Consider the following 26,991-nt stretch of genomic DNA (forward strand, 5'->3'; position numbering starts at 1 on the left):
TGAAAGTATCTGTATAGAGTGTAGCCATGTATGCAAGTGAAACATGGACGATAAACAGTTTAGACAAGAAGAGAATAGAACCTTTCGAAATGTGATGCTACAGAAGAATGCTGAAGATTAGATGGGTAGATCACATAACTAATGAGGAGGTATTAAATAGAATTAGGGAGAATAGAAATTTGTGGCACACCTTGACTAGAATAAGGGATTGGTTGGTAGGACATGTTCTGAGGCATCAAGGTATCACCAGTTTAGTAATGGAGGGAAGCGTAGAGCAAAAAATCGTAGAGGGAGACCAAGAGATGAATACGCTTAACGGACTCAGAAGGATAGAGGTTGAAGTTATTCGGAGTTGATGAGGCTTGCACAGGATAGAGTAGCATGGAGAGCTGCATCAAAACAGTCTCTGAACTGAAGACCACAACGACAGCAACCACAGTAACACTCATACAGGATTCAGAAGTTGCATCATCTGAAACCTCACGATCCACACCAACGTTCTGAATTTTTTCTTGGGTTTCTGGCACAGATCGAAGTTGAAATGACATGTGGCCAGACAATATTCAGTGGAATGACGAAGCACATTTTACTTTACAGGGAGTAATGAATAAACAGAACTGCTGAATTTGGGGCAATGTTAAAACGTGTGTTGTGTACGTAGAGCCGCTGCACTCGTCGTATGTGACTGGATGGTGTCGTTTCTTGACAAGTTCTTCTTTTCAAGATAGTACACCAAGAGGGCCTGTCCGGTGTACTATGGCGTCTGCACGTTATCGAAACCTGCTGGTAGACAGAGCATGTCATTCCTACTGTGGAAGAGCGCACCCATGTGGAAACCACTGTTTTCATGCAAGATGGAATAACCTCATGTCGCTCGCCCAGTGAAAGATCTGCTTAATGCAACATTGCAATAACGTGTTATTTTCACAGGTTTTCCAGATACATGGCCTGCAAGATCACCTGATCTGAATCTGTATGACTTTCTGCTCTGGGGCTTATCCAAAAGAACGCCCTTACGAGTTGAAAATAGGGTTTCTACATAATAAGGAGGCCATTACACAGGAACACATGGCTTAGATTCCACCAGGACTGCTGCGAGCACCTGATGTTCAAGTTATATTATGGATGTAGCCTCTCTTCGTCCTCTCCAGTGCTCATATTGAACAAATTGTGTAAGCAGCAGTTAATAATAAGATCCACATTATGGCTTCCTCACTTGTTTGACCTCGTCTGCCCACATTCCGTTCCTAATCCACTACACTTCTATTCGTATTTCTCGCAGATTTGCACCTATGGGTAAAACTGGAATTAATGCCTTTCCGTTGTAAACCGGCTCCGCATTAACGCATTGGAATATCTATCAAATTCCACCGCCATATGACAATTACAGCCCACACTGGACGTCTGTGAGCAGCTGCACTTTAATTATACCCAAACAGTACTTGACAAGTTTGGTGCATTGATCTCAACAGTTCCTTATGTCCAATCCTTATCTGTCAAGAAAGTGGAGTACCGCGTCAGCCAGATCCTCGCCACCATGTCGTGAATCGGCTATCAATTCAGCTATACGTTCTACTGCTAACCATAGTTATTTGATATAGCACCACAGCTTAACTAATCATTGTGCGCAATATGAAGACTGGGGTCAACAATAACAATGTAATATTTAGCTGCAAAAATTACTGTCACTATTTGTTCAACTACTCTTCCCCATGATCCTTATTAAATCCTCTTATGTAGTGAAAGTCAAGTATGGCGTTTTTTCCTTCCCAGAATCTTTCTTTTGTGACAGATGCCTGGCAAGAAATAATCCAAATTCAGCAATACGTTCCACGCCCATTAAGAAGCTTCCCTTCTGAACACTTTCACGTTCATCATCATCATCATCATCATCATCATCACGACGGAAAGGCAGAATTCGAGTACAAAGTTTGTTAACAACAGTAGTAACTCCTTGTAACATACGTTTTTATTTTAACGAATCAGTCTCTTTATTTTGTTTTATCCCGTTCATAGCAATGTAGTTCCATATTTTTCAGATTTAAAAAAACAAAAAAAACAGAAAAGAAAGAACGAAAAGTATCAACACCGTGAAACGTTCCTCGACAATGCTGGGCGGTCCATTTTCCAATTACGTATGGTGAAAATGTAGTGTGTTCATCTTTAGTGTGTTTCCTCTTGGTCTTCTACAATTTCACTTGGAGAGTGCGTTTATTGTCTACCTGAATTCTTTGAGGATTTTATAAAAACGTCGAGAAAATATCTTCAATGCTTACTTTCTTTTCCTTTTGCTGGAGATCAATACTGAGCCCCATTTAATCGTTTCTTCAGTGATTACCAAAATATTGTAAAGCAGCACCCAGTAACCCTGCCACCCTGGGCAGTTGCCTAGTTTGCACCACCCACCTCATCCCCTAAACACGACCGTGACCATGTGCATTCGCAGGTTGACGGTTGCCAGGTGCATTAGAAGAAAGAGAGTGGTAACCTGAAAATGCGACATCATTCTGGAGCAGCAGCTCACGACCGGTGGATATTTTCTTTCAGTGATTAGCCCTCCATTCTTCAACGCACGACATATTCAGCAAGTTTTAAGCTTCACTGTTATCAGCAGGACAGTCATTCGTCTTCTAAGGAAAGCAGAACTGAGAGCAAGAAACACTGTTCTCAAAGAGACATTGTCTACTTGCTACAGAGAAGCCTGCCCAGCCTTTGCTCCTGTTAATAGCGACACAACCCTCCACTTTTGGAGACGAGTGGTTTTCACTGGCGAAAACTTTCCTTTATGGCATCGACGGGAAAAGTACTTCCTTACCAGCCAAAATAGTGCTAATTATGATTCAAAATATATACTATAAGACAGAAAAAGACGCATCACGAAGTGGTCATCGGAATAGGACAGAAATCGGCAGATGTGTCGTACAAGTACAGACAAACAAATGAGTACTGTTTCAGAAAACTTGGATAATATAATCCAGAGAAAGAGTTTCACGAACTGAGGAAGTCAGTAATGCGGTTGTCTACGTCTGGCCCTTATGCAAGCAGTTATTCGGCTTGCCACTGATTGACAGACTTTCTAGATGTCATCCTGAAGGACATCGTGTCAAATTCTGTCACACTGGCACGTTAGATCGTCAAAATCCCGAGCTGGTAGGAGGGCCCTGCGTGTGATGCTGTGAACGTTCTCAGCTGACGAGACATCTGACGACCTTGCTGGCCAATGTACGGTTCGGAAGGCGCGAAGACAGGCCGTAGAAACTCTCGCCCTATGAGGGCGGGCATTATCTTGCTGAAATGTAAACCCAGAGTGGCATGCCAGGAAGGGGAACAAAACAGAGCACACAGTGTGGTCGGCGCACCGCTGTGCCGTAAGGGTGTCACGGTTGACAACCGAAGGGGTTCTGCTATGAAGTGAAATGAAATGCCACCCAGACCACCACTTCTGGTAGGTAGGCTGTGTGGCTGGCGGCAGTCAAGTTGGTATCCCATCACTGTCCAGGGCGTCGCCAGACACGTCTTCGCTGTTCATTCGGGCCTGGAATCTCATTGACCGGAGTAGAATTGTCTTCAGTGAGGAGTCCCAATTCGAACTAAGTCCCGATGGCCAGCGAGTACACATCTTGAGACACCCTGGAGTGTAGTGGTATATCGACCTGTCTTCCACACTCCGTACAGTCTGACACAGTGATAGCCTGGGATGACATTTACTTTCGTAGCAGGAGCCCTTTCGTTGTCACCTGTGACACTCTTACAGCACAATGGCACGTCGACTATACAGGGCTATTACAAATGATTGAAGCGATTTGATAAATTCACAGTAGCTCCATTCATTGACATATGGTCACGACACACTACAGATACGTAGAAAAACTCAAAGTTTTGTTCGGCTGAAACCGCACTTCAGGTTTCTGCCGCCAGAGCGCTCGAGAGCGCATTGAGACAAAATGGCGACAGGAGCCGAGAAAGCGTATGTCGTGCTTGAAATGCACTCACATCAGTCAGTCATAACAGTGCAACGACACTTCAGGACGAAGTTCAACAAAGATCCACCAACTGCTAACTCCATTCGGCGATGGTATGCGCAGTTTAAAGCTTCTGGATGCCTCTGTAAGGGGAAATCAACGGGTCGGCCTGCAGTGAGCGAAGAAACGGTTGAACGCGTAGCCCGCGGAAGTCGACGAATAAAGCAAGCAGGGAGCTAAACGTACCACAGCCGACGGTTCGGAAAATCTTACGGACAAGGCTAAAGCAGAAGCCTTACCGTTTACAATTGCTACAAGCCCTGACACCCGATGACAAAGTCAAACGCTTTGAATTTTCGGCGCGGATGCAACAGCTCATGGAAGAGGATGCGTTCAGTGCAAAACTTGTTTTCAGTGATGAAGCAACATTTTTTCTTAATGGTGAAGTGAACAGACAATGTGCGAATCTGGGCGGTAGAGAATGCTCACGCATTCGTGCAGCAAATTCGCAATTCACCAAAAGTTAACGTGTTTTGTGCAATCTCACGGTTTAAAGTTTGCGGCCCCTTTTTCTTCTGCGAAAAAAACGTTACAGGAGACGTGTATCTGGACATGCTGGAAAATTGGCTGATGCCACAACTGGAGACCGACAGCGCCGACTTCATCTTTCAACAGGATGGTGCTCCACCGCACTTCCATCATGATGTTCGGCATTTCTTAAACAGGAGATTGGAAAACCGATGGATCGGTCGTGGTGGAGATCATGATCAGCAATTCATGTCATGGCCTCCACGCTCTCCCGACTTAACCCCATGCGATTTCTTTCTGTGGGGTTATGTGAAAGATTCAGTGTTTAAACCTCCTCTACCAAGAAACGTGCCAGAACTGCGAGCTCGCATCAACGATGCTTTCGAACTCATTGATGGGGACATGCTGCGCCGAGTGTGGGAGGAACTTGATTATCGGCTTGATGTCTGCCGAATCACTAAAGGGGCACATATCGAACCTTTGTGAATGCCTAAAAAAATTGAGTTTTTGTATGTGTGTGCAAAGTATTGTGAAAATCTCAAATAATAAAGTTATTGTAGAGCTGTGAAATCGCTTCAATCATTTGTAATAACCCTGTATTCTATTCCCCTTTCTTCTGACCTTCGTGGCAAGCTATTCTGTACTTGCATTTCAGCAAAATGACCTGCATGCAGGTAGAGTGTTACCTGTATCGTGTTTTCCAAACCCTACCTGGGTCAGCAATGTCACCACATCTCTCCCCAGTGGAGAAAGTTTGGAGAGTTATGGGCAGCGCCTTCCTAGCAGCTCGGTATTTTGACGATCTAACGCATAATTGGAAAGAATTTGGCTCGATATTCCTCAGGAGGACTATCGTTCCATGCCACGCTGAATAACTTCGCATAACGGCCAGAGGTGTACTAACGCGTTACTGACTTGCTCAGTTTGCGAAACCCTTTCTCTCCAATAAATTACGGAATTTTTCTGGATTTGTAATTATTAGCTTGTCTGTAGACGACGTAACTCTATAGTCATCACGTGAAAAAAATGGCAGGGACCCTCTCTCAGCCAATGGGAGCCCCAATCGACCAATGCGGATCAAGCACCTTTCCCCATTATCATCTGTCATAACTAGCTCAACTGCCCATAGCCCTTTTCATTCGAGGTCTGAGCATAACGTGATAGAGGTGCAGATTTGTTATAAGCAATATCAGATTATCAATAGTAATTCTTTCTCCATAGGTACAGCTGAAGTGGATGAGCCCAGTCAGTTGTACTCTGTAGTGAAAGGGTTTCTAATTAATAACATTCTTCCGCAATTTTTCTTAATTTCCCATATTTTGGTATCTTCCCCAATTTTACGCATTTTTCGCCAATTTTCGAAATTTTTTTCGGGCTTCCCAAAATTATAATTATTGTGTCGAATCACACAAGATCCACCCCACTGTTCCGACGTCGGGTCAATGTCTTCATGCCCTCAGGCGATCACAACGAAGCATAGGTCTTATTTATTTATCATTGCTAAGTCACCACTCCATCACTAGCGTGTGTGTGCGCGCGTGCGCGTTTTTGGGATGTCATGGTGTATGTGTTAGAAACTAATGTATTGGTAGAAATTATGTCATAGCAATTTCTATAAGTGATACAGATGTCTAACCAAATATGTAACATAAGAAATACCACACTCCAATAAACAAACCCCTTCCAAACCACCACTACATTACTATATTGTGTGACGACATAATAAAATACCGACGCCACCAACGGAAGATACTGTTTCAGACGCTGTACAGCGCTATCAAATACGCACCTAGAGATACAACCGTCCAATAACTGAAAACACCTCAGCGAACATCAGTTCGCTGACGGTAACCCACTCCTTTGACTGCAAACTGTGGATGGATAGCCGCGGAAACTGCTGCTTGGAATATGACCGCGGACATGCGGAGCAACTGCTGAGAACGTTGGGGTGTAGTCATCCCCAGCCTGGTGGCTCACACTGCTGCGGTATCAGTTTTGGTCGAAAAGTCTCCTGCCCGCTGTAATATAAAAGCAAACAGATCCCAACATGTCGGTGTAAATTCAAAGAACGCTACAAATACACACCTGGATGACGAGGATCTCCTCCCCTGTGTTCACTGGATAATGCCAGCAGGGTACCGAACTCCATGTGCGGTCACGGCCACAGAGTCGCGAATGGGAGAGCACTGCATGTCTGCCTAACAGTACACCAGACGGTGTATGCATGTCTGCCTAACAGTACGGTGGAGAAATTTTCGTTATTTAAACAATACGTATCTGTGCACACGCAAGAGACCTAGTGGCTGCCACAAATAGCACTCAGTCACTGGGGGAGAGGACAGTCTGCCACAGCAAACCTGTCGTAATGTACCGACGCCCTTGCAGATAAATGTTGCTAACAAATTTAGCGCCGAGTACTCCCTTTCCAAACCCCTTTTCTCTAGACCAATCAGAAACAGGCTTGCTCTGCTACCGCCTACCATCATTCTTTTAAAACCTCTGTGGGCTACTGCCATTGTTGTGTCCATTTTCCATTTTATATGGCTTTATGACAGATGGATTACATATACAGGTTCTTTTACACAATCTGGTGATGCTACAAAAGGGTGAAATGCATCGTCGATGTTAAATAATTTCGCATTCCAGTTTGTTGTTATGCTGAAATTGCATGGGTGACTCCATTTTCAGCCAGGTGGACCCCCATGTTGAGTGAAGATATTTGATTACGGTGTCTAAACAAAGTAAACCCTGCAATATTGTTTGTATATGCGGCGGAAAACCAGAGTTTGATCATTGCTACTAACATTATTTGACTGATCCATAGAAATACAAAGACACACGCTGGACAGCTAGTACATTGTGGTATTTAAACATTTCTACAAAAATTTATCTGTGCATCAATATAATGAGTTGTATTCTCCAACAGTTTATTGAACGTAACTTCTTCTACAATACAATAGCTGGCTGTACAATAGATGTACATCGATCGAGTCAGATGTGGTTCCTCTCAGTCGACTGGTACTTCGATCGGCGGTGCAGTACAGCGACTTCGGTGATACCTTCTCGGAGACTGCTACAGCGGTTGCCATTATCAGTGGACGAAGACTTGTCTTCCTTCGACTGGCCGGGCCTATATAGTGAGCTGGAGCCAATAGAAACCCTGTGCAGGAATCCGTGGCTGGCTATCTCGCGGTGACCTCTGCAAGGAAAGGTTCCTATTAATCGACTGTAATCTTTGGCGTGTTTACCTGATGTCTTCGGCTGTTGGTTTGTTTCCCTCATAGCGTGGCTGTTATGCAGTGCTGCCTGCCATTTAGAGGAACCCGATGGCAGACAGTACACACCACTCTTCCTGGGGTTGGGGGGGGGGGGGGGGGGGGAGAGGAGGGCGACATCGTCCTGCTCGGCCATGGCGGCTTCGTGGAGGAGGCGGTGAAAACTCGCCCCAGCAGAGTAGGGCGCGGGGCGGTGGGCCAGACGTGCGGAGCTGCGTTGCGGAAGATACGGGGATGCCGGCCGCGACGGTGCCACGGGCATAGGTTCGTCGACGTCCGCGGGATGCTTCCCGGAAAGTGGACTGCGCGGGCGTCGCTGGCTAGGCTGCGACACCGGCGGCGGCGGTGCCAAGGGCACGGGGGCATCGTCAACGATGGTGGATGGCGCAGCCGGTCGGGCCGGTGGAGGAGCCGGTGGAGCCAGCAGCCGCTGTGGAGACGACGGCTGTTGCTGCTGGACGGGGTCTGGCGGCCCTGCACGCCGACCACGGGTGGAAGGGAGCGCATCCGGGCGGCTGGAAAAAGGCGGCGGAGCTGTTTGCTGGAAAGAAGAGGCGGTCGGGAAACCCTGATACCAGCGCCTGAGTTGGTTGCGGTGGCGGCGGACCACTTTGTCAGCGATGCAGACATCAAAGAGCTGATGGCCTTGCGGCCAGACGATCACCCCCTGAATCCATCCAGCGCTCAGGCCGAAACCTCGCGCCCAGATAAGGGATCCAGGAACAAAGGGAGCCTGTGCAGTCGGAACCTGTCGTTTGGGTCCAGGCCGGAGGAGGTGCCAAAGGGTATGAGGTTGCCGGCCGTGCAAAAGTTCCGCTGGACTACGGAGGCCGATGGGCGTCGACCGATAGGAACTGAGGAACAACGTGCGCGACTCGTCCAAAGTGTGGCCGGAGGCATAATTTGTCACTTGGGTCTTAAATGTCCGGACGAGGCGTTCGGCCTCGCCGTTCGATTGCGGGTGAAAGGGCGCAGTGAGGACCTTTTGGATGCCATTGGCAGAACAAAATGTCGCGAATTCCTGGCTCCGGAATTTAGGGCCGTTATCGGTAACATTAGTTAGCGGCAACTCATCCGAGGAAAAACTTTCTGGAGAGCAGCGAGGGTCGCTTCCGAAGTGGGAATTGGATAGAAAAGCCACTGGACGTTCTGTCCCATTCAGAAGCTTGTGGGAGATGACAGCCCTGAGCCCGTAATCAGACGTGTCCGTGGCCAGGAGTAATGGCAGAGACGGATCATATGGCATCAGGTGGGATTTTTTTTTTTTTTTTTTTTTTTTTTGTGGTTTTAGGGCGCACAACTTCAATGGTCATTAGCGCCCTGACTACTCTAAGAATGCACCGCGAGGCACAAGTTGACCACAACAACTAAAAGGGAAAACACGATAAAACGATAAAAGACAGACTGACAGGCATAGGATTAAAAAACAGCATCATCAAATGTCCTTAGCGAGGTTTGTCAAATTGATAAAACGAAGAACACGAGCAGCTGCTCGTGGGTCATCCGCTAAAATGACATCGAAAGTATTTGGCAGGTTAAGATCGAGGCGCAGTGTGTTAAGATCTGGACAGGACATTAAAATGTGTCTAACCGTCAGCAAGTGCCCACATGGGCAGAACGGCGCCGGCGCAGCCGTCAGCAGATGGCGATGGCTGAACCGGCAGTGTCCAATTCTTAACCGGGCTAAAACGACCTCCTCCCGCCGAGAAGGGCGTGAGGAGGACGTCCAAGCCACAGGAAGAGGTTTCAAGGCCCGAAGCTTGTTGTCAGTAAGTGCAGCCCAATCGGCATGCCACAGCGATAAGATGCGCCGACAAATGACCCTGCTAAAATCGGACGAAGGGACACAACAAGAAGCTGTCCGAGGCTGGAGGACCGCAGCCTTGGCCGCGGCATCTGCAGCTTCGTTCCCAGGGATACCGACATGGCCAGGAACCCACATAAAGCTAACTGGAGAACCGACGTCCACAAGCTGCTGAAGAGAGCGTTGGATCCGTTGTACGAAAGGGTGAACTGGGTACGGATCACTGAGGCTCTGGATGGCGCTCAGGGAATCTGAGCAGATGACATAAGCAGAATGTCGGTGGCGGCAGATGTAAAGAACAGCCTGGTAGAGGGCAAAGAGCTCAGCTGTGAAGACCGAACAACGGCCATGGAGCCGGTATTTGAAACTTTGTGCCTCGACAATAAAGGAACACCCGACCACGTCATTGGTCTTAGAGCCATCTGTATAAATGAAAGTCATGTTGATGAACTTCGAACGAAGTTCCAAAAAACGGGAGTGGTAGACCGAACCGGGGGTGACCTCTTTTGGGAGCGAGCTGAGGTCAAGGTGAACGCGGACCTGAGCCTGGAGCCAAGGTGGCGTGCGGCTCTCACCCACTCGAAAGGTTGCAGGGAGTGAAAAATTAAGGCGTTGAAGGAGGCGACGAAAGCGAACTCCAGGGGGTAGCAGGGCAGTGACATACAACCCGTATTGACGGTCAAGAGAGTCGTCAAAAAAGGAACGATAAGACGGATGGTCGGGCATTGACAGTAGCCGACAGGCATACCGACAAAGCAGTATATCGCGCCGGTAGGTGAGTGGCAATTCGTCAGCGTCAGCATGAAGACTCTCTATGGGACTGGTATAAAATGCTCCGATCGCAAGTCGTAAACCCCGATGTTGTATGGAGTTGAGGCGGCGTAAGATGGATGGCCGTGCAGAGGAGTATACGAAGCTCCCATAATCCAGCTTGGAGCGGACGATCGACCGATATAGACGAAGTAGGACGGTTCGATCCGCTCCCCACGACATACCACTGAGAACACGGAGGACATTTAAAGAACGGGTACAACGGGCAGCCAAATATGACACATGTGGAGACCAGCTAAGTTTCCTGTCAAATGTAAGGCCTAAAAATTTGGTTGTCTCCACGATTGGGAGAGCAACGGGACCGAGTCGTAAGGACGGTGGGAGAAACTCTTTGTAGCGCCAGTAGTTAATACAGACAGTCTTTTCGGCAGAAAAACGGAAGCCACTGGCGACACTCCAGGAGTAAAGACGGTCAAGAGAACGCTGAAGACAGCGCTCCAGGACACGTGTACACTGCGCGCTGCAATAGATGGTAAAATCATCCACGAAAAGGGAGCCTGATACATCAGCTGGGAGGCAATCCATTATTGGATTGATCGCGATGGCGAAGAGAGCGTCGCTCAAAACTGAGCCCTGTGCACCCCATTCTCCTGGCGAAAAGTGTCGGACAGGACAGAACCCACACGTACCCTGAACTGTCGATCCATTAAAAAGGAACGAATAAAAAGAGGGAGGCGACCGCGAAAGCCCCATGTATGCATGGTGCGGAGAATGCCCGCCCTCCAACAGGTGTCGTAAGCCTTCTCCAAATCAAAGAACACAGCCGCGGTCGGGCGCTTCCGCAAGAAGTTATTCATAATGAAGGTCGACAAGGTAACCAGATGGTCAACAGCAGAGCGGCGCCTACGAAATCCACATTGTACATTGGTAAGTAGGCGTCGAGACTCGAGCAGCCAAACCAATCGAGAGTTAACCATTCGCTCCATCACTTTACAGACACAGCTGGTAAGCGAGATAGGTCGATAACTGGAAGGCAAGTGCTTGTCCTTCCCCGGCTTAGGAATCGGGACAACAATAGACTCGCGCCACCATGCGGGAACATGTCCCTCAATCCAGATGCGATTGTATGTACGAAGAAGAAAACCTTTACCCGCAGGAGAAAGGTTCTTCAGCATCTGAATATGAATAGAATCTGGCCCTGGAGCGGAGGACCGTGATCGGCCAAGTGCGTTTTCGAGTTCCCGCATGGTGAATGGGGCATTATAACTTTCACAATTCGAGGAGCGGAAGTTAGGTGGCCTAGCCTCCTCTGCCTGTTTGCGGGGGAGGAAGGCAGGGTGGTAATGAGCGGAGCTCGAAACCTCTGCGAAAAAGCGGCCGAAGGCATTGGAGACAGCCTCAGGGGCCACAAGGACGTCATTCGCGACCTTCATGCCAGAAACTGGTGAGTGGACCTTAGTGCCAGATAGCCGGCGCAGGCTACCCCAGACAACAGAAGAAGGAGTAAAACTGTTGAAGGTGCTTGTGAAAGCAGCCCAGCTGGCTTTCTTGCTTTCTTTGATAATACAACGACACTGAGCACGTAATCGTTTATAATTGATACAATTCGCCACTGTAGGGTGGCGTTTAGCATCAGGTGGGAGGCTGATTGCAACTGGCGTTTGAGGGTGGAATAGGCCGTCTCACAAGCAGGGGTCCAACTCAAGGAGACATTTTTGCGGCATAAGTGATATAAGGGGGCCGCCACCTGAGCGGCCGATGGAAGGAACTTCCGGTAATACGATATTTTTCCAAGGAAGGATTTCAGCTGATGGATGTCCCGTGGGGGAGGCAGGCGGCGTATGGCGTCCACATAGGAAAATGACGGAGAGATGCCTTTATGTGAAATAACCTGTCCTAAATAGGAAATAGAAGGTTGAAAGAAGGAACACTTCACCTTATTGCATTTTAGCCCAGCCTGGCAGAGGCAAAGAAACAGCTGAAGCAAATTGGTAAAATGGGCTGCAGCAGTAGGGCCCGTAACGACAATGTTGTCGAGGTAATTAAGGCAACTGGGAATGTCCTGCTGAAGTCGTTCCAAGAAGCATTGGAAAATGGCCGGGGCGCTAGCCAGGCCGAACGTGAGGCCAGCGGGCATATTCAGAACAGTGAGGGCTTGAGAAGCTTTATCCAAATGAACCTGGAGGTACGCCTCAGCGAGTCAATTTTGGTAAAGTAACGACCACCAGCCAATCGATGGAAGAGATGATCAGACCGAGGGAGTGGAAAGTCGTCCACCTGGAGCTGGGTGTTGAGGGTCGCCGAAAAGTCCCCAAAGAGACGGAGACACCTGCCTGGCTTTTGGACGATGACGAGAGGTGTTGCCCAGGGGCTGAACTGAACAGGCTGTAGCACCCTTTCCTTTTGCAGACGGTCCAATTCGTCGTGCAGTGGCTTCTGGAGAGCTACGGGGACCTGCCTAACCTGGAAGTATCGAGGGCAGGCTGACTGCCAGAGGTGGAGCGTTGCTGCAAACCCCTTGGCGCACCCGATGCCGGGGGAGAAGCTATCCTGGAATTCGGTGCAGAGGGAGTCAACTTTGGGAAACGGCAGCTCTGAAGAAACCAGATGTACATGATCATCGATCCTGAACCCGAACATTTGGAAAGCATCCAACCCAAACAGATCGGCAGCATTGGAACTGTTGACTGCCAGAAAAGAAATCGTATGACTGACAGATTTGCAAGAAACCACCGTCGTGAACTGCCCCAACAAGGCGATTTCCTGTCTGTTGTATGTAAGTAGGCGTCGAGGGGCCGGATGAAGGCTTGGCGCTCCTAAAACGGTCTAGGTAGTGTAATTGAGCAGGGATACCGCAGCCCCTGCATCCACCTGCAGTCGAACTGGCTTACCCAATAGGGTGACATCAATATACAGTTTTGGGGACGCCAAAGACACAACTTGGTTGATGTCCACGGACGCCTTGGTGTCAGAGTGCCTGGAGATTGGCGCCGTGGCAGAGCGACAGACAGAGGCAAGGTGCCCGTCCCGACTGCAACGGCGACAGGTCGCCCAGCGGTCAGGACAATCCTCCTGTTCATGCTGGGAATAGCATCCTGGACATGATGGAAGGCACAGGGGTTCTCTGCGGCGGCGTTGCTGGCCCCGTGAGAGCTGCTGGTTGTCTTCCTTGAACGACCGTCTTTTTTTGTTTTCCGTACGCCGAGAAGATGCCGGTGCGGTGCGCTGGGGAGTGCGGTGTGAAGGTGCGTATACGGCCGCAATGTCCTCCTGGACGTCGGAAGTCTCTTCTCGGACGACTGCGACGTCGGTCCACGTTTCCAATCTGTGGTCAGCTGCAGTGGGAACTTCAAACTTGAATGCAAGGTCTATGATTTGATCTAGCGAAGGGTCCTCCAACTTTAAAGCGTCGTGGCAGAAAGCCGCGTCTGGGGCAGCTTGGATCAGGTGATCCCAGACCACGTCATCTGCGTAAGATTCCCGGTGTATGCGGGCGTCAAAGTTGCACTTCCGAGAGATACCTTTGAGTTCAGCAGTCCATTGTCGGTACGTCTGATCGCGTTCCTTTCGACTCTGGTAAAATTCCACTCTTGCTGCCATGACGTGATATCTGCGGCGATAATAGGAGGTGAGACACTCACATATGGCTGTGAAGGTAAGACTGTCAGGATCACATGGCTTGAGTTTCGTCAGGAGCTCGTACATACGGGAGACATTCCAAGAAAGAAAATAGGCTCTCTGATCATTTTCCTGGGATACCTGATGAATCCGGAAATGTTGACGAATCCTCTTTTCATATGTTTCCCTATCTTCAGCGTCTTCATCGAATGCTGGGAACGCTGGCGGTGTCGGTGGTGAAGACTTTGAATTTCAGCAATCAGTTGCTGCTGCAGTATTGCGAAATGTTGAAAAAGTTGATTCAGTACCTGCTGCACTGATAGATTCTGCTGCTGCAGTTGTGATTGTGCTTGTTGTTGTTGTGGTTCCATCTTCTTTGGGTTGTCGAATCCTTACTCATCGCTACTTTTGTATTCTCCAACAGTTTATTGAACGTAACTTCTTCTACAATACAATAACTGGCTGTACAATAGATGTAGACTTCCGTCGATCTAGCCGGAGCTGTGGTTCCTCTCGGTCGACTGGTACTTCGATCGGCAGTACAGTACCGCGGCTTCAGTGATATCTTCTCGGAGACTCTGCTACAACGGTTTCCATTAGCAGCGGACGAAGACTGGTCTGCCTTTGACCGGTCGGGCCTATATAGAGAGCTGGAGCCAATAGAAACGCGGCGTAGGTATCCGTGGCCGGATATGTCGCGGTGACCTCTGCAAGGAAAGGTTCCTATTAATCAACTGGAATCTTCGGCGTGTTTACCTGATGTCTTCAGCTGTTGGTTTGTTTCCCTCATAGCATGGCTGTTATGCGGTGCTGCCTGCCATTTAGGGGAACCCAATGGCAGACAGTACGTGAGTGTCCTTCAGTTGTGAGCAGGACCAGTGCAGCTGACGTATTACCCCACTACACGTCAATCATACCGGGTATATCGGGAGAAAATTTAGCGACAAAACATAGTCCTGGAATTACGTTGACGGTGGGCTGTATCTTCCCGTGTTCCCAGACAGAATGTAAAAACATGTAGCTCTCACAATATTACATCGCTATGTCACAGTAAGACTCATGAACAGATGCGGAACTACTCCGAAGTAAACGCGTCCTCACCACACACAAACGAAACTGAGTAAAGACCACAGTGTAGGAAAAAGAAACTATTTACGTACGCGAAGTCATATACTCACAGAGTCACAGTACAATAAATCGCGAGCTTAGAGAGTTGCAGAGATTGAGGACCGTTTGTCGATAACACTATTCTCCAAAGACTGTGTGGATTCAAACAGCGCACAACACACGCACAATGAGCTCTGTAGAAACAGGCTGCACATACCCGATAACACTGCAATCGGCACCATATTTGTGATGAAATGCTGTTCCTCTCTGCAGGTGCTACTGCTGCAGCAGTGAACCATGAGGTTTCACGTTGCCATTGCGAGCCTGTGGTCAGCCGTGGGAATACTGAAGGCGGCAGCCATTCGTCACATCTCCGAATGTGTTGCCGCTACCTCTAAGCTGGTTGAGAGAAAGTGTTGGAAGCGGCCTACGCAAAACTGGAAAATTGGGGGGACTCAGCGACCTGTGTGCGTCATTAGGAGTAACGGACAAGAAATTTCTTTCATATCCACCTGTGTGTCAGAAGACTATGGCTCCAAGGCGGCCGATAAGGAGCCATATCTGAACAACACCCACACACTAGCGACGCGCTCCAATCGCAGGAGGATGTTTCGATAAGGCTAACAACGTGGCACCTGCCGAAAGTACAGAGAATTCTTTATCAATAAAAACGCACTGAAATTAATGATGCATTAAAACTACACCCTTTTACAACAGCTACACATCCATCTCAACGTATCAGATGTATTCCAGTCTCATGAATCATAACAATAAAAAGACGTCACGGTCAACAACATCTAATCGAGTATTACTGCCCCAGTAGACAAAGTGCAAGAAGATCTTTGGGCTACATGTCTTTATATGAAAGCTTTAATAGGTTACGGCCTAAGTCTCCTCGACAAACAATTCCAACGTAACCTATCAGGAAGGTATAATTTGGTCTATATCGTAACCAGTAATGCAGCCACGAATTATCGTTGCGTTATCAGAATTATTTTCTAAATTTTTTTGCCATATTTATCCACATCTACAGGATTACTCTGCTATTCATAATAAAGGGCCTGGCAGAGGGTTCAATGAACCTCCTTCAAGCTGTCTCTTTACCGGTCCACTCTCGAACGGCGAGCGGGAAAAACGAGCACAATTTTTTCTGTGCGAGCCCTGATTTCTCTTATTATATCATGATGATCATGTCTCCCCATGTAGGTGGGTGCCAACAGAATCTTTTCGCAATTGGAGGAGAAAACTGTGGTGTCACCGCCAGACACCACACTTGCTAGGTTTTTTTTTTTTTTTTTTTTTTTTTTTTGTGGTTTTCGGGCGCACAACTTCAATGGTCATTAGCGCCCTGACTACTCTAAGAATGCACTGCGAGGCACAAGTTGACAACAACAACTAAAAGGGAAAACACAATAAAAGACAGACTGACAGGCATAGGATTAAAAAACATCATCAAATGTCCTTAGCGAGGTGTGTCAAATTGATAAAACAAAGAACACGAGCAGCTGCTCGTGGGTCATCCGCTAAAATGGCATCGAAAGTATTAGGCAGGTTAAGATCGAGGCGCAGTGTGTTAAGATCAGGACAGGACATTAAAATGTGTCTAACTGTCAGCAAGTGCCCACATGGGCAGAACGGCGCCGGCGCAGCCGTCAGCAGATGGCGATGGCTGAACCGGCAGTGTCCAATTCTTAACCTTGCTAAAACGACCTCCTCCCGCCGAGAAGGGCGTGAGGAGGACGTCCAAGCCACGGGAAGAGGTTTTAAGGCCCGAAGCTTGTTCACACTTGCTAGGTGTTAGCCATTAAATCGGCCGCGGTCCGTTAGTATACGTCGGACCCGCGTGTCGCCACTATCAGTGATTGCAGACCGGGCGCCGCCACACGACAGGTCTAGAGAGACTTCCTAGCACTCGCCCCAGTTGTACAACCGACTTTGCTAGCGATGGTTCACTGACAAAATACGCTCTCATTTGCCGAGACGATAGTTAGCATAGCCTTCAGCCGCGTCATTTGCTACGACCTAGGAAAGCGCCATTACCAGTTACTATTGATACTGAATCATGTACAGTCAAGAGCGCCGCTCCTCATTAATGGATTAAAGTTAAGTATTCCACCAGCAACGTCCGTTTTTCTGAAGTCTAATTTCCTTGGCCTGTTCCAGACCTCACGCCAGCCTGCGTGAGCTAAAACGCGTGCCTTTCGGCTTCCACTAATAATACGGTGTTGGCTCTCCTGCCAACCCACAACAAAAACTTGTGATTAAAATTTCATGAGAAGATCCCGCGCAACGAAAAACGCCTATGTTTTAATGATTGCCACTCCAATGTCTGTGGTACTATCTTCTCTATTTCGCGATAATACAAAATGAGCTGCCCTTCTTTGAACTTTTTCGATGTCATCCGTCGGTTCCACCTGATGCGGATACCACACCGCATAGCAGTACTCCAGGATAGGGCGGAGAAGTAGACCTGCTACACCTTCTAAGTGTTCTGCCAATAAATCGCAGCCTGCCGGAGTGGCCGAGCGGTTCTTGGCGCTAGAATCTGGAACCATGCGACCGCTACGGTCGCTGGTTCGAATCCTGCCTCGGGCATGGATGTGTGTGATGTCCTTCGGTTAGTTAGGTTTAATTAGTTCTAAGTACTAGGGGACTGATGACCTCAGAATTTAAGCCCCACAGTGCTCAGAACCATTTGAGCCAATAAATCGCAGTCTTTGATTGCCTCTATCCAAATTTTCTATGTGATCGTTCTAATGTATTTTATTTGAAATTGCAATCTCTAAGTATTTAGTTGAAGTTACAGCCTTCAGATTTGTTCGACTTTTGGGGCAATCGAAATTCAGCGGATTTTGAGAGCTCGTTTCTCTGGATGGGGCAGGATAAGGTTACGATTGTGGATGGGGCCGTAATCAGTTACTCTCGGTTGCGCAACAAATACGTGAACTTTATTTAAAGAAATTATAATTTTAAAACAATCTCTTAAAGTCACAATTGACTATGATAGCACAGAAAAAAATTCCACAATTTTAGCCCCGAAGGCCAGCAACAATAACCTCAAACAACAAACGGCTGAAGGCCTGAAATAAAAGTCTGAAGAACAATTCTAAATAGCACTTTTAAAATAAATGGCTTGCTTTTAAAATAAATAGCTTGCTTTTAAAATAAATAGCTTGCTTTTAAAATAAATAGCTTGCTTTTAAAATAAATAGCTTGCTTTTAAAATAAATAGCTTGCTTTTAAAATAAATAGCTTGCTTTTAAAACAGATTTGCTTAAAAACCTTACTGTAACATGTCTGAAGGCCTTATCACCAAAGAAGTGAAATTATTGCTCGGCTGAAGGTCATATCAATAATAAGAGATTTACAAATATCTTTAAAACAAACATCACAATCTAAGGAATCAAGACAAGCGGTTCTCAGCAAGTGTTCCAAGGGCCTTGGAAGGTAAATCAAACGTAAGGTACGGTGAGACAGGCAGCCAAGAGTTGTATTCACGTAACAGGATGACAACTAAAACTACTGAAACTAGGGGCACAAACGCTCCGACCGAAAGACTAACCAGTCTGCCTAACGTCCAATCACCGGTACAACGATGGAATATTTTTAGGCAAGGGCGAAGAGACAGACAGCACTACGTCTTCAGAAAACACCCAAGGCCGAAGGAAACACCAGGACCGACGTAGTAGATCTCTGCCCCCCCCCCTCCCCCCCACACACACACACACACACAAAAATATGCACAGTACAATACAAGAAGTTGTCAAACTACACGCCGTGTCGGACAGCATCAACACGACGAGGAAAGGCACACCACCTCCAGGGCAGGTAACTGGGGCGTTAGCGGCCACAAGGCAGAAAATACCACTGGTTGTACTTCACTAACAAGAATAATACTAAATTCAGTGATGAATAACAAATAGAGAAAGACGGCTGCAATGTTTCACCGCCTCTGAACACTTCACTTGTTGGCGCCAGGGTCAGCGGCCCTGGAAGCAACAACCCGCCTGCAAAAGTCGAGATCTCAGAATAGTCAAGGTTGCATTAGCAGTTAACTCTTCACTCAAACGTCCAGGGTTCGGTGTGCAACGAAGTCGTCGCTCTCGCAGCTACCCCTCATCGATCCGGCAGTGGCAGCACGCCCCCAGCAACCCCGGCTTGCCCCTCGCGCTGCATGGACCTGCTCGCTGCTGCGCCCCCAAACGACCTCATGTCCGTTCACCCTCCCACTCACACCAAATCCAGTACGCAGACAGCATTAAAATAACTGCTCATTCAAAACCACGAGATACACACGGAGCCCGGAAAACAATTACGACAACAATTCACAATACTAAAACGAGTCACTATGAAACAACATGGACGAATTAGAAGTCGGCACGAACACAGAGAAGCCAGAAGCGGTCGGAAGACCAAATGTACGTCGTCCGCTGCGACGACCGACCGAACGACCAACCAACAGTCGTCTCCACTCAAGTCAGGCACAGGAAAGATTCCAGTATAAATCTTCGACTGACAACTTATTTCCATGAGATCACTTCGACGGCCACCCCCCCCCCCCCCCCCCCACACACACACACACACACACACACACACACACACACACACACACACACACACACACACGTGAAAGTTGCACTACTCAAATATCACGACCCATTCAACTAAAACTCGCTGAATCCGGTCCTTGACGTGGTCGTGCACTCTCGCGACCACACCCTTCCGCCGGACAGTGGATGTGTGTCGCCAGCGGTCGGGCGAGCACTGGCTGTCCGGACCTCACTGCTGCTCTCTCCCAAATCCTCTTGTTCAACACACGACGGCCCGGAAATACTACAGGCTGCTCCAAAGACGGTACCACAGTAAGCGCTATCGATAAGCGCTGCTGCTGCTGCCACTCACGGGCAGACAACGCGAGCAAACGTAGCGGCGCCAGTGAACACAATAAGAAAACGAGGCGCCACTATCGCTATTACAAGATGCCAGGCTATGATCCTGATCAGTTACCGCTTAGCAGCCAGCTATTGTTGCTCGAGCATCACATTAGCGAAGCTGTTACTTCACGTCATCAAGAGAAACAAGAATATTCATATCTTCAGTATCATTGTCGTCCAATTGTTTTGATTGTGATTATTGCGTCTGCTGACTCATCAAGTAAATATAATAGTCGTAGTGATGGGTGTGCAATAAAAATTAAGGTAATTGCGGGTAATGCTGTTCAGATAGTTTCAATTAAATGTCCATGATGTATATTTCGGTTTGTATAGCTCTCTGTGGATCGGAGTATGGAAACAGATCCCTTCATCTGGCAGGTAGGTTAGAAAATTTAAAAAAGGAAATGGACAGGTTGAAGATATAGCAGAAATTAGAGAGGTTTGGTGGCAGGAGGATGAGGGCTTCTGGTCCGGCGAATAAAGGGTTATAAATACAAAGTCAAATATGGGTAATGCAGGAATGGTTTAGTAACGAATAAGATGGGTGGTTGTTTGAGGTTTAAGGGACCAAACAGCAAGGTCATCAGTCCCTTGTTTCAAATATGCTCCATTCCGCTAATGCGACATCTCAGGAAAGTCAGAACAATAAAACGGAAAAAGGTAAATACGTAAAAGGGCAGACATGTTGTCATTGGTAAAAACAAAATGAGGGAAGTCGGCAAGAGAACGAACCCAACGCTATGCTGAAGCAGCATAGGCAAGACCACCTGTGACTTAAAACGTGCAACCGCTAGAATGTAGAAATACGTATGGGAAAAGGAGACTAACCAATCCTTAAAAAACAAAGAGGTAAAAACAGAGTAAAAGGGGAAGAAAAGAGGATCTCGGTCAGGGAGGTGAATCGGGAATCTCCCAACATGGCTTACAGTGGGAGACACCCAAACACTCACCGCCCTGCCCCAACACCAGAGAGAGATTAAAAACCTTAAAACTGAGAATAAGAACCACTTTCCCAGAGGAAACCGAGAACCAGAGAGACCATCCGGGAATCGTCAGCCAACATCAAAGGTAAAGTGCAGGGGAGTCTGTACTTAGCACGCAGAGCCAAAAGAAGGGGGCATTCAACCAAAATGTGGGCTACTGACTGGAGGGCTCCACAACCACAAAGTGGGGGTGGCTCATCACGCAAAAGAAAACCATGGATCAGCCTGGTATGGCCAATGCGGAGACGACACAGTATGGTTGAGTCCTTTCGGGAGAGGCGAAAGGAAGAACGCCACGGGCCTGGTGTCACCTTAATCGCACAAAGTTTATTAGACAGGGGAGTAGCCTCCCAAGAATTGGCCCATGACTGTGCGAAGTGGGATTTTACGTGAAGCCGTAAATCCGCTGCAGGAGGGGCTACAGAAAACGGGGGTAAGTAACTGCTCCCCCAGCCAAACGATCAGCGAGCTCATTACCCGGGATACCCACATGGCCAGGGACCCAAAGGAAGTCAATAGAACAAGCAGCATGGTGAATATCAGCAAGATGTTCATGGATGGCAGAGACCAAGGGATGGCGCGAAAAACACCGGTCAATAGCAAGAAGGCCACTCATCGAGTCCATACATAACAAAACGCGGTTGTGTTGGGACTGTTAAACAAAGCTAAGGGCCTGGTAAATTGCCATCAATTCCGCAGTAAACACCCCACATGTGGGTGGCAGCAGATGATTTTCCGTTCCAACAGAGGACTTGAAGGCATACCCAACATGATCAGCAGACTTAGAGCCATCAGTGTAAAGAACAACAGGATCACGAAACTCCCATAAAATTTGGCGGAAAAAGGAACGCAACACCACCAGGGGGATGGAATCCTTCGCACCTCCATGGAGATCCATCCGAATTCGAGGCCGAGGAACTAACCAAGGAGGGGCGGAGGGGAGGGAGCGAGGAAGACAGGAAAAAGAAGGAAGCTGAAAATCACGGCAAAGAGACGCAAGGCGGAGCCCAACCGGTAAACCCGCCCAAGGGCGGGAGTCGGGTGTGCGACGTCCATGGTCTTGGAACAGGATAGAATAGGAAGGATGATTGGAGAGGAACGGATAGTGAGTGCATAAGACACCAAAAGCTGGGACCGCCGAACAGAAAGGTGGGAGGGGGGGATCCCAGCTTCAACCAGGAGACTATCAACAGGGCTAGTAGGGAAGGCACCGGTGGCCAAACGGATACCACGATGGTGGACTGGATCCAGCACGTGCAGTGTGGAAGGAGCAGCTGAACCATAAACTTGACAACCACAGTCCAAGCGAGACAGAAATAGAGCATGATAAAGACGGAGAAGGAGGGAACAGTCTGCACCCCAAGAGGAGTGGGCAAGGGAGCGAAGGACAGTGAGTTTACGGAAACATCCAACCTTCAGGAGTCTCATAAGGGGCAGCCAAGTGAGCTTGTTGTCGAAAAAAAGACCCAGGAAACGAAACTGTGGGACCACAGGCAATCGCTGTGCAGCGACATAGAGCTCTGGATCATGGTGGACCGTAGTACGGCGACAGAAGTGGCCCACCCGCGATTTTAAAGGAGAGAATTGAAACCCGTGTGCGAGGGTCCATGCAGGGGCACGCCGTATAGCCACCTGGAGCTGCCGTTCTGCAGATGCCATCGAGGAGGAACTAACCCAAACGCAGAAATCATCCACATTCAGGGCATGGGCGACCAAGGGACCGACAGAGGCCCCAAGTCCATCGATAGCAATGAGGAAAAGAAGGACACTCAAGACAGAACCCTGTGGGATGCCCGTCTCCTGGGTCCGTGGAGAACTGAAGCAGTACCAACTGGAACTGGCGGATAAAAATCGGGAGTGGGCCCCAAAGACCCCACTGATGAAGGGAAGTAAGATGTGATGGCGTCAAGCCGTGTCATAGGCCTTGCGAAGGTCAAAAAACACTGCAACCAAATGGCGGCGCTGGAAAAAGCCTGCCGAACTACGGATTCCAAGCGAAGTAAATTATGGATTGGAGGCCATCCCTCTCGAAAGCCACACTGGTAATTGTACAAGAGATTCCGAGATTCGAGGACCCAATTGAGCCGACATGCTACCATCCGTTCAAGTAACTTACAAACAACATTGGTCAAACTAATTGGCCGATAGCTGTCAACAGATAGGGGGTTCTTACCAGGCTTAAGAACAGGAACCACAATGCTATCCCCCCACTGAGAAGGAAGTCATCCTGGAGCCAGATATGGTTAAACACCTGAAGAAGATGTTGCCGTTGTGGAGCACTGAGATGTTGAAGCAGTTGGTTATAAATGGAATCTGGGCCAGTGGCCCTATCATTAGAAGAAGATAGAGCAGAAAGAAATTCCCATTCAGCAAAAGGTTCGTTGTAAGATTCTGACTCACAAGGGGTGAAACATAAGGTGGAAGCTTCAGCTCGCTGTTTTTGGTGAAGGAAAGCAGCTGGATAGGAGGCTGACGCTGATGCCACAGCAAAATGGGTCGCAAGATGTTCTGCAAGAACTAATGGGTCCGTACAAATGCCATCTGGGAGGTGAAGGCCTGGGAGGGTGGACGGCCGATGGCAACCTTGGAGACAGCGAAGTGTAGCCCATACCCATGACAGAGGAACAGTAGAACCAAGGGAAGAAACGAATCGTTCCCAACATATGCGCTTGCTCTGTTTGATTAAATGACGGGCTTTACCGCGGAGGCGTTTAAAGTTAGTAAGGCTGGATATGGATGGGTGCCTCGTAAGGTGTTGCAAAGCTCGACGGCTATCATGGATGGCAATGGCAATGGCCGTACTCCACCATGGGACTTGCCAGCGACGAAATGGTCCAGAAGAGCGCGGGACAGCAAGGCTAGCAACGCCAAAAATCGCCTCAGACACGTCAGGTAGGATGTCATCAATACGACACGAAAGAGAGGGAGAAAACACGACCTTTGCAGTGTATAGAGGCCAATCGGCGCGTCGGAAAGACCAACGAGGTAACCTGTCCATTGGGGAGCGGGAAGGGATAATCAACGGGAAATGGTCACTATCCAAAGGTCGTCGTGTGGCGACCAGTGTAATGAAGGGAGGAGAGAGTGAGAAGAAAGACAAAGTTCAATGGCAGAAAATGTACCATGACCGGCACTGAAGTGAGTAGGGGAGCCATCATTAAGAAGGCACAGGTCGTGGTCTGCAATAAATTGGTCTATAAGATGACCTCGTCTAGATGGAAAGGCACTGCCCCACAAGGGATGATGAGCATTAAAATCCCCAAGGAGGAGGAAGGGAGGAGGAAGTTGCTGAAGAAGGGCAGTTAAGGCAGCAGGTGTAAGAGTGCTGTCAGGAGGGAGATAAAGATTGCAAACTGTGACCGCAGAGTCTAAGTGGACCCTAACAGCAACTGCTTCCAATATAGTTTGAAGAGGAATCCACGTGCTAGCAATGTCTGTACAGACCAACGTACAAACGCCACCAGAAGCCCACAGAGGTCCAACCCGATTTCGACAGAAAACACAGAACCCACGGAGGGTCGGTGAGTGAGCATCAGTAAAATGAGATTCCTGGAGAACCACACAAGCTGCAGAGTAGGACGAAAGAAGGGATTTCAATTCCAGAAGGTGACGATAGTATCCTTTACAATTCCATTGGAGAACCACAGAACGATGGTTTAAATGGGGGCTGAACACACCGACAAGGAGGGGGCGACATCCATGAACGACAGGTCAGAATCCGGTTGTGAAGTCGGGGAAGGGACCTCCGGTGACACCAGAGGCTCTTTGTCCCGGGACTTATGTTTCTTCTTCTTTTCAGGCTGAAATCGAGGAGGGCTGTGTGGCATAAAGGAGCCAGCTGCAGCAAGATCAGGAACAGAAAGAGACCGGGCGACCTGGGGGCCGACAGACCGCGGCTCTCGCGGTCGTCGCGCGGCAGCAGACCTTTGGCTTGGAAGGTGCCGGGAAGGGGCATCCCGGGAGAGGCGCCCTTGACCGGCAGACGCCGAAGGAGTGGGACACTTCTCCGGCTGGGGAGGGGGAGCAGCGCCCATAGGAGGAGGTGTGGGAGCCGCAGGGGAGGGGGGGAGGAGAGGGGTCCGCGATGGGGGTAAGGAAGGGGGAGGAAGGGTTGTAGGTGTAACCAAGGCATAACTAGATGTCATGGACACAAGGTGAAGTCGTGTATATTTCTTACAGACCTCTGTGTAGGTTAAACGATCGAGGGACTTATACTCCTGTATCTTCTTTTCCTTCTTATATACTGGGCAATCTGGTGAACGTGGAGAATGACTACCATGACAATTTACACACACAGGAGGGGGAACACAGGGACTCACCTCATGGAGTGGACGTCCACAGTCACCACAGAGAGGGGCCTGTGAACAGCGGGAAGACATGTGGCCAAAACGCAAGCACTTAAAACACCTCATAGGAGGTGGGATGTACAGCTTCACATCACAGCGATAGACCATAATCTTAACTTTCTCCCCTTCAAAAGCCAGGATAAAGGCACCAGTATCAATACGATTGTCTTTAGGACCCTTCTGAACACGCCAAACAAAGTGAACACCACGCCGTCCGAGATTGTCCCGAAGTTCATCAGTTTGAAGGATGAGGTCCCTGTGAAAAAACACACCTTGTACCATATTTTGAGACTGTTGGGGGGTAATGGACACAGGAATTGTGCCAAGATGGGTACAGGCACGAACGGCCGCAGATTCGGCAGCTGAAGCAGTTTTTTTCGGCAACGAACCCGACCGCATCTTGCTCAGGGAGTCCACTTCGCCAAGCTTGTCTTCAATGTGTTCCACAAAGAATAAAGGTTTGACACTGGTGAAAGTATCTCGATCAGTCCTGGTGCAAACTAGATAACAGGGGAAAGGTTTTGCCCCTAGCCGATGGGACTGACCCTCTTCCCAGGGGGTAGCCATGGAAGGGAAGGCCAAAGGGGCAAGAGAAGCAGCACTTGAGGAATCAGTTCCATGCAGAGAGATGGCCGCAGAATAACAGCCTGAGTTCTGGACCCGTACGCATTTCATTTGCATAGCGTCCGCCCACTCTGATCAGGGGCTCTCCTCACGGGGAGCAACCAGCCACAGCAAGGGCCGTCTGGCACGCCGGCCATTGCTGGGGGTTCCGATGCTCCAGGATGACGAGCAACCACTCCAAGGCATGCATGAGGAGGTCACAGCTCAGGTATCAGAAGTGTGATCCCTTTGTGTTCTGGCTATGCACCCTAGTATCAGACAACGACGTGAAAGAAAAGGTGGAATGTACTAGGAGGGCGCACGTCGGAGACACTAGGTAAGATGCTCTTCCCAAATGGCTCACACTATGGAGGAGGCATTTTGTAGTGGATGTCAAACCCCAGAGGAGACCAAGGAATGCCAAAAGGAGGAGACGATTATGCAACGAAGCCGAATTGGAAAACCAAAAGAACCAGGAGGATAGCGGGGGCCAACATAAGCAAGGACACCAATAGAGGGAGAGGAGAGGGCGAGGGGAAGGGGGAAATGAGGGTCAGGGAGGTGAAGGGAGAGAGAGGGGGGGAAGGGAGAGAGGGGGGGAAGGGAAGGGAGGGAGAGGGGGGGGAAGGGAAGGGAGGGAGAGATGGGGGGGAAGGGAAGGGAGGGAGAGATGGGGGGGAAGGGAAGGGAGGGAGAGATGGGGGGGAAGGGAAGGGAGGGAGAGATGGGGGGGAAGGGAAGGGAGGGAGAGATGGGGGGGAAGGGAAGGGAGGGAGAGATGGGGGGGAAGGGAAGGGAGGGAGAGATGGGGGGAAGGGAAGGGAGGGAGAGGGGGGTGGAAGGGAGGGAGAGGGGGGGGGTGGAAGGAAGGGAGAGGGGGGGGGGTGGAAGGAAGGGAGAGGGGGGGGTGGAAGGAAGGGAGAGGGGGGGGGGGTGGAAGGAAGGGAGAGGGGGGGTGGAAGGAAGGGAGAGGGGGGGGTGGAAGGAAGGGAGGGAGAGGGGGGGGGTGGAAGGGAGGGAGAGGGGGGGTGGAAGGGAGGGAGAGGGGTGGGTGGAAGGG

At 49.0% G+C, this 26,991-nt stretch overlaps 1 protein-coding gene across 1 annotated transcript in view; it reads left to right on the top strand.

The window, feature by feature from the left end:
- The first annotated feature begins 8,048 nt into the window (after positions 1-8,048).
- LOC126440163 (eukaryotic translation initiation factor 3 subunit A-like) overlaps positions 8,049-26,991 on the top strand; it is a 43,707-nt gene continuing 24,764 nt past the window's right edge. Inside the window, exon 1 of the mRNA XM_050090606.1 lies at positions 8,049-8,550. Within this exon, the coding sequence (XP_049946563.1) occupies positions 8,049-8,550 (502 nt within the window). The remainder of the gene's footprint in view (positions 8,551-26,991) is intronic.

The sequence above is a fragment of the Schistocerca serialis genome, unplaced genomic scaffold, assembly GCF_023864345.2.
Source record: "Schistocerca serialis cubense isolate TAMUIC-IGC-003099 unplaced genomic scaffold, iqSchSeri2.2 HiC_scaffold_1353, whole genome shotgun sequence".
NCBI classification, from domain to species: Eukaryota; Metazoa; Arthropoda; class Insecta; order Orthoptera; family Acrididae; genus Schistocerca; species Schistocerca serialis.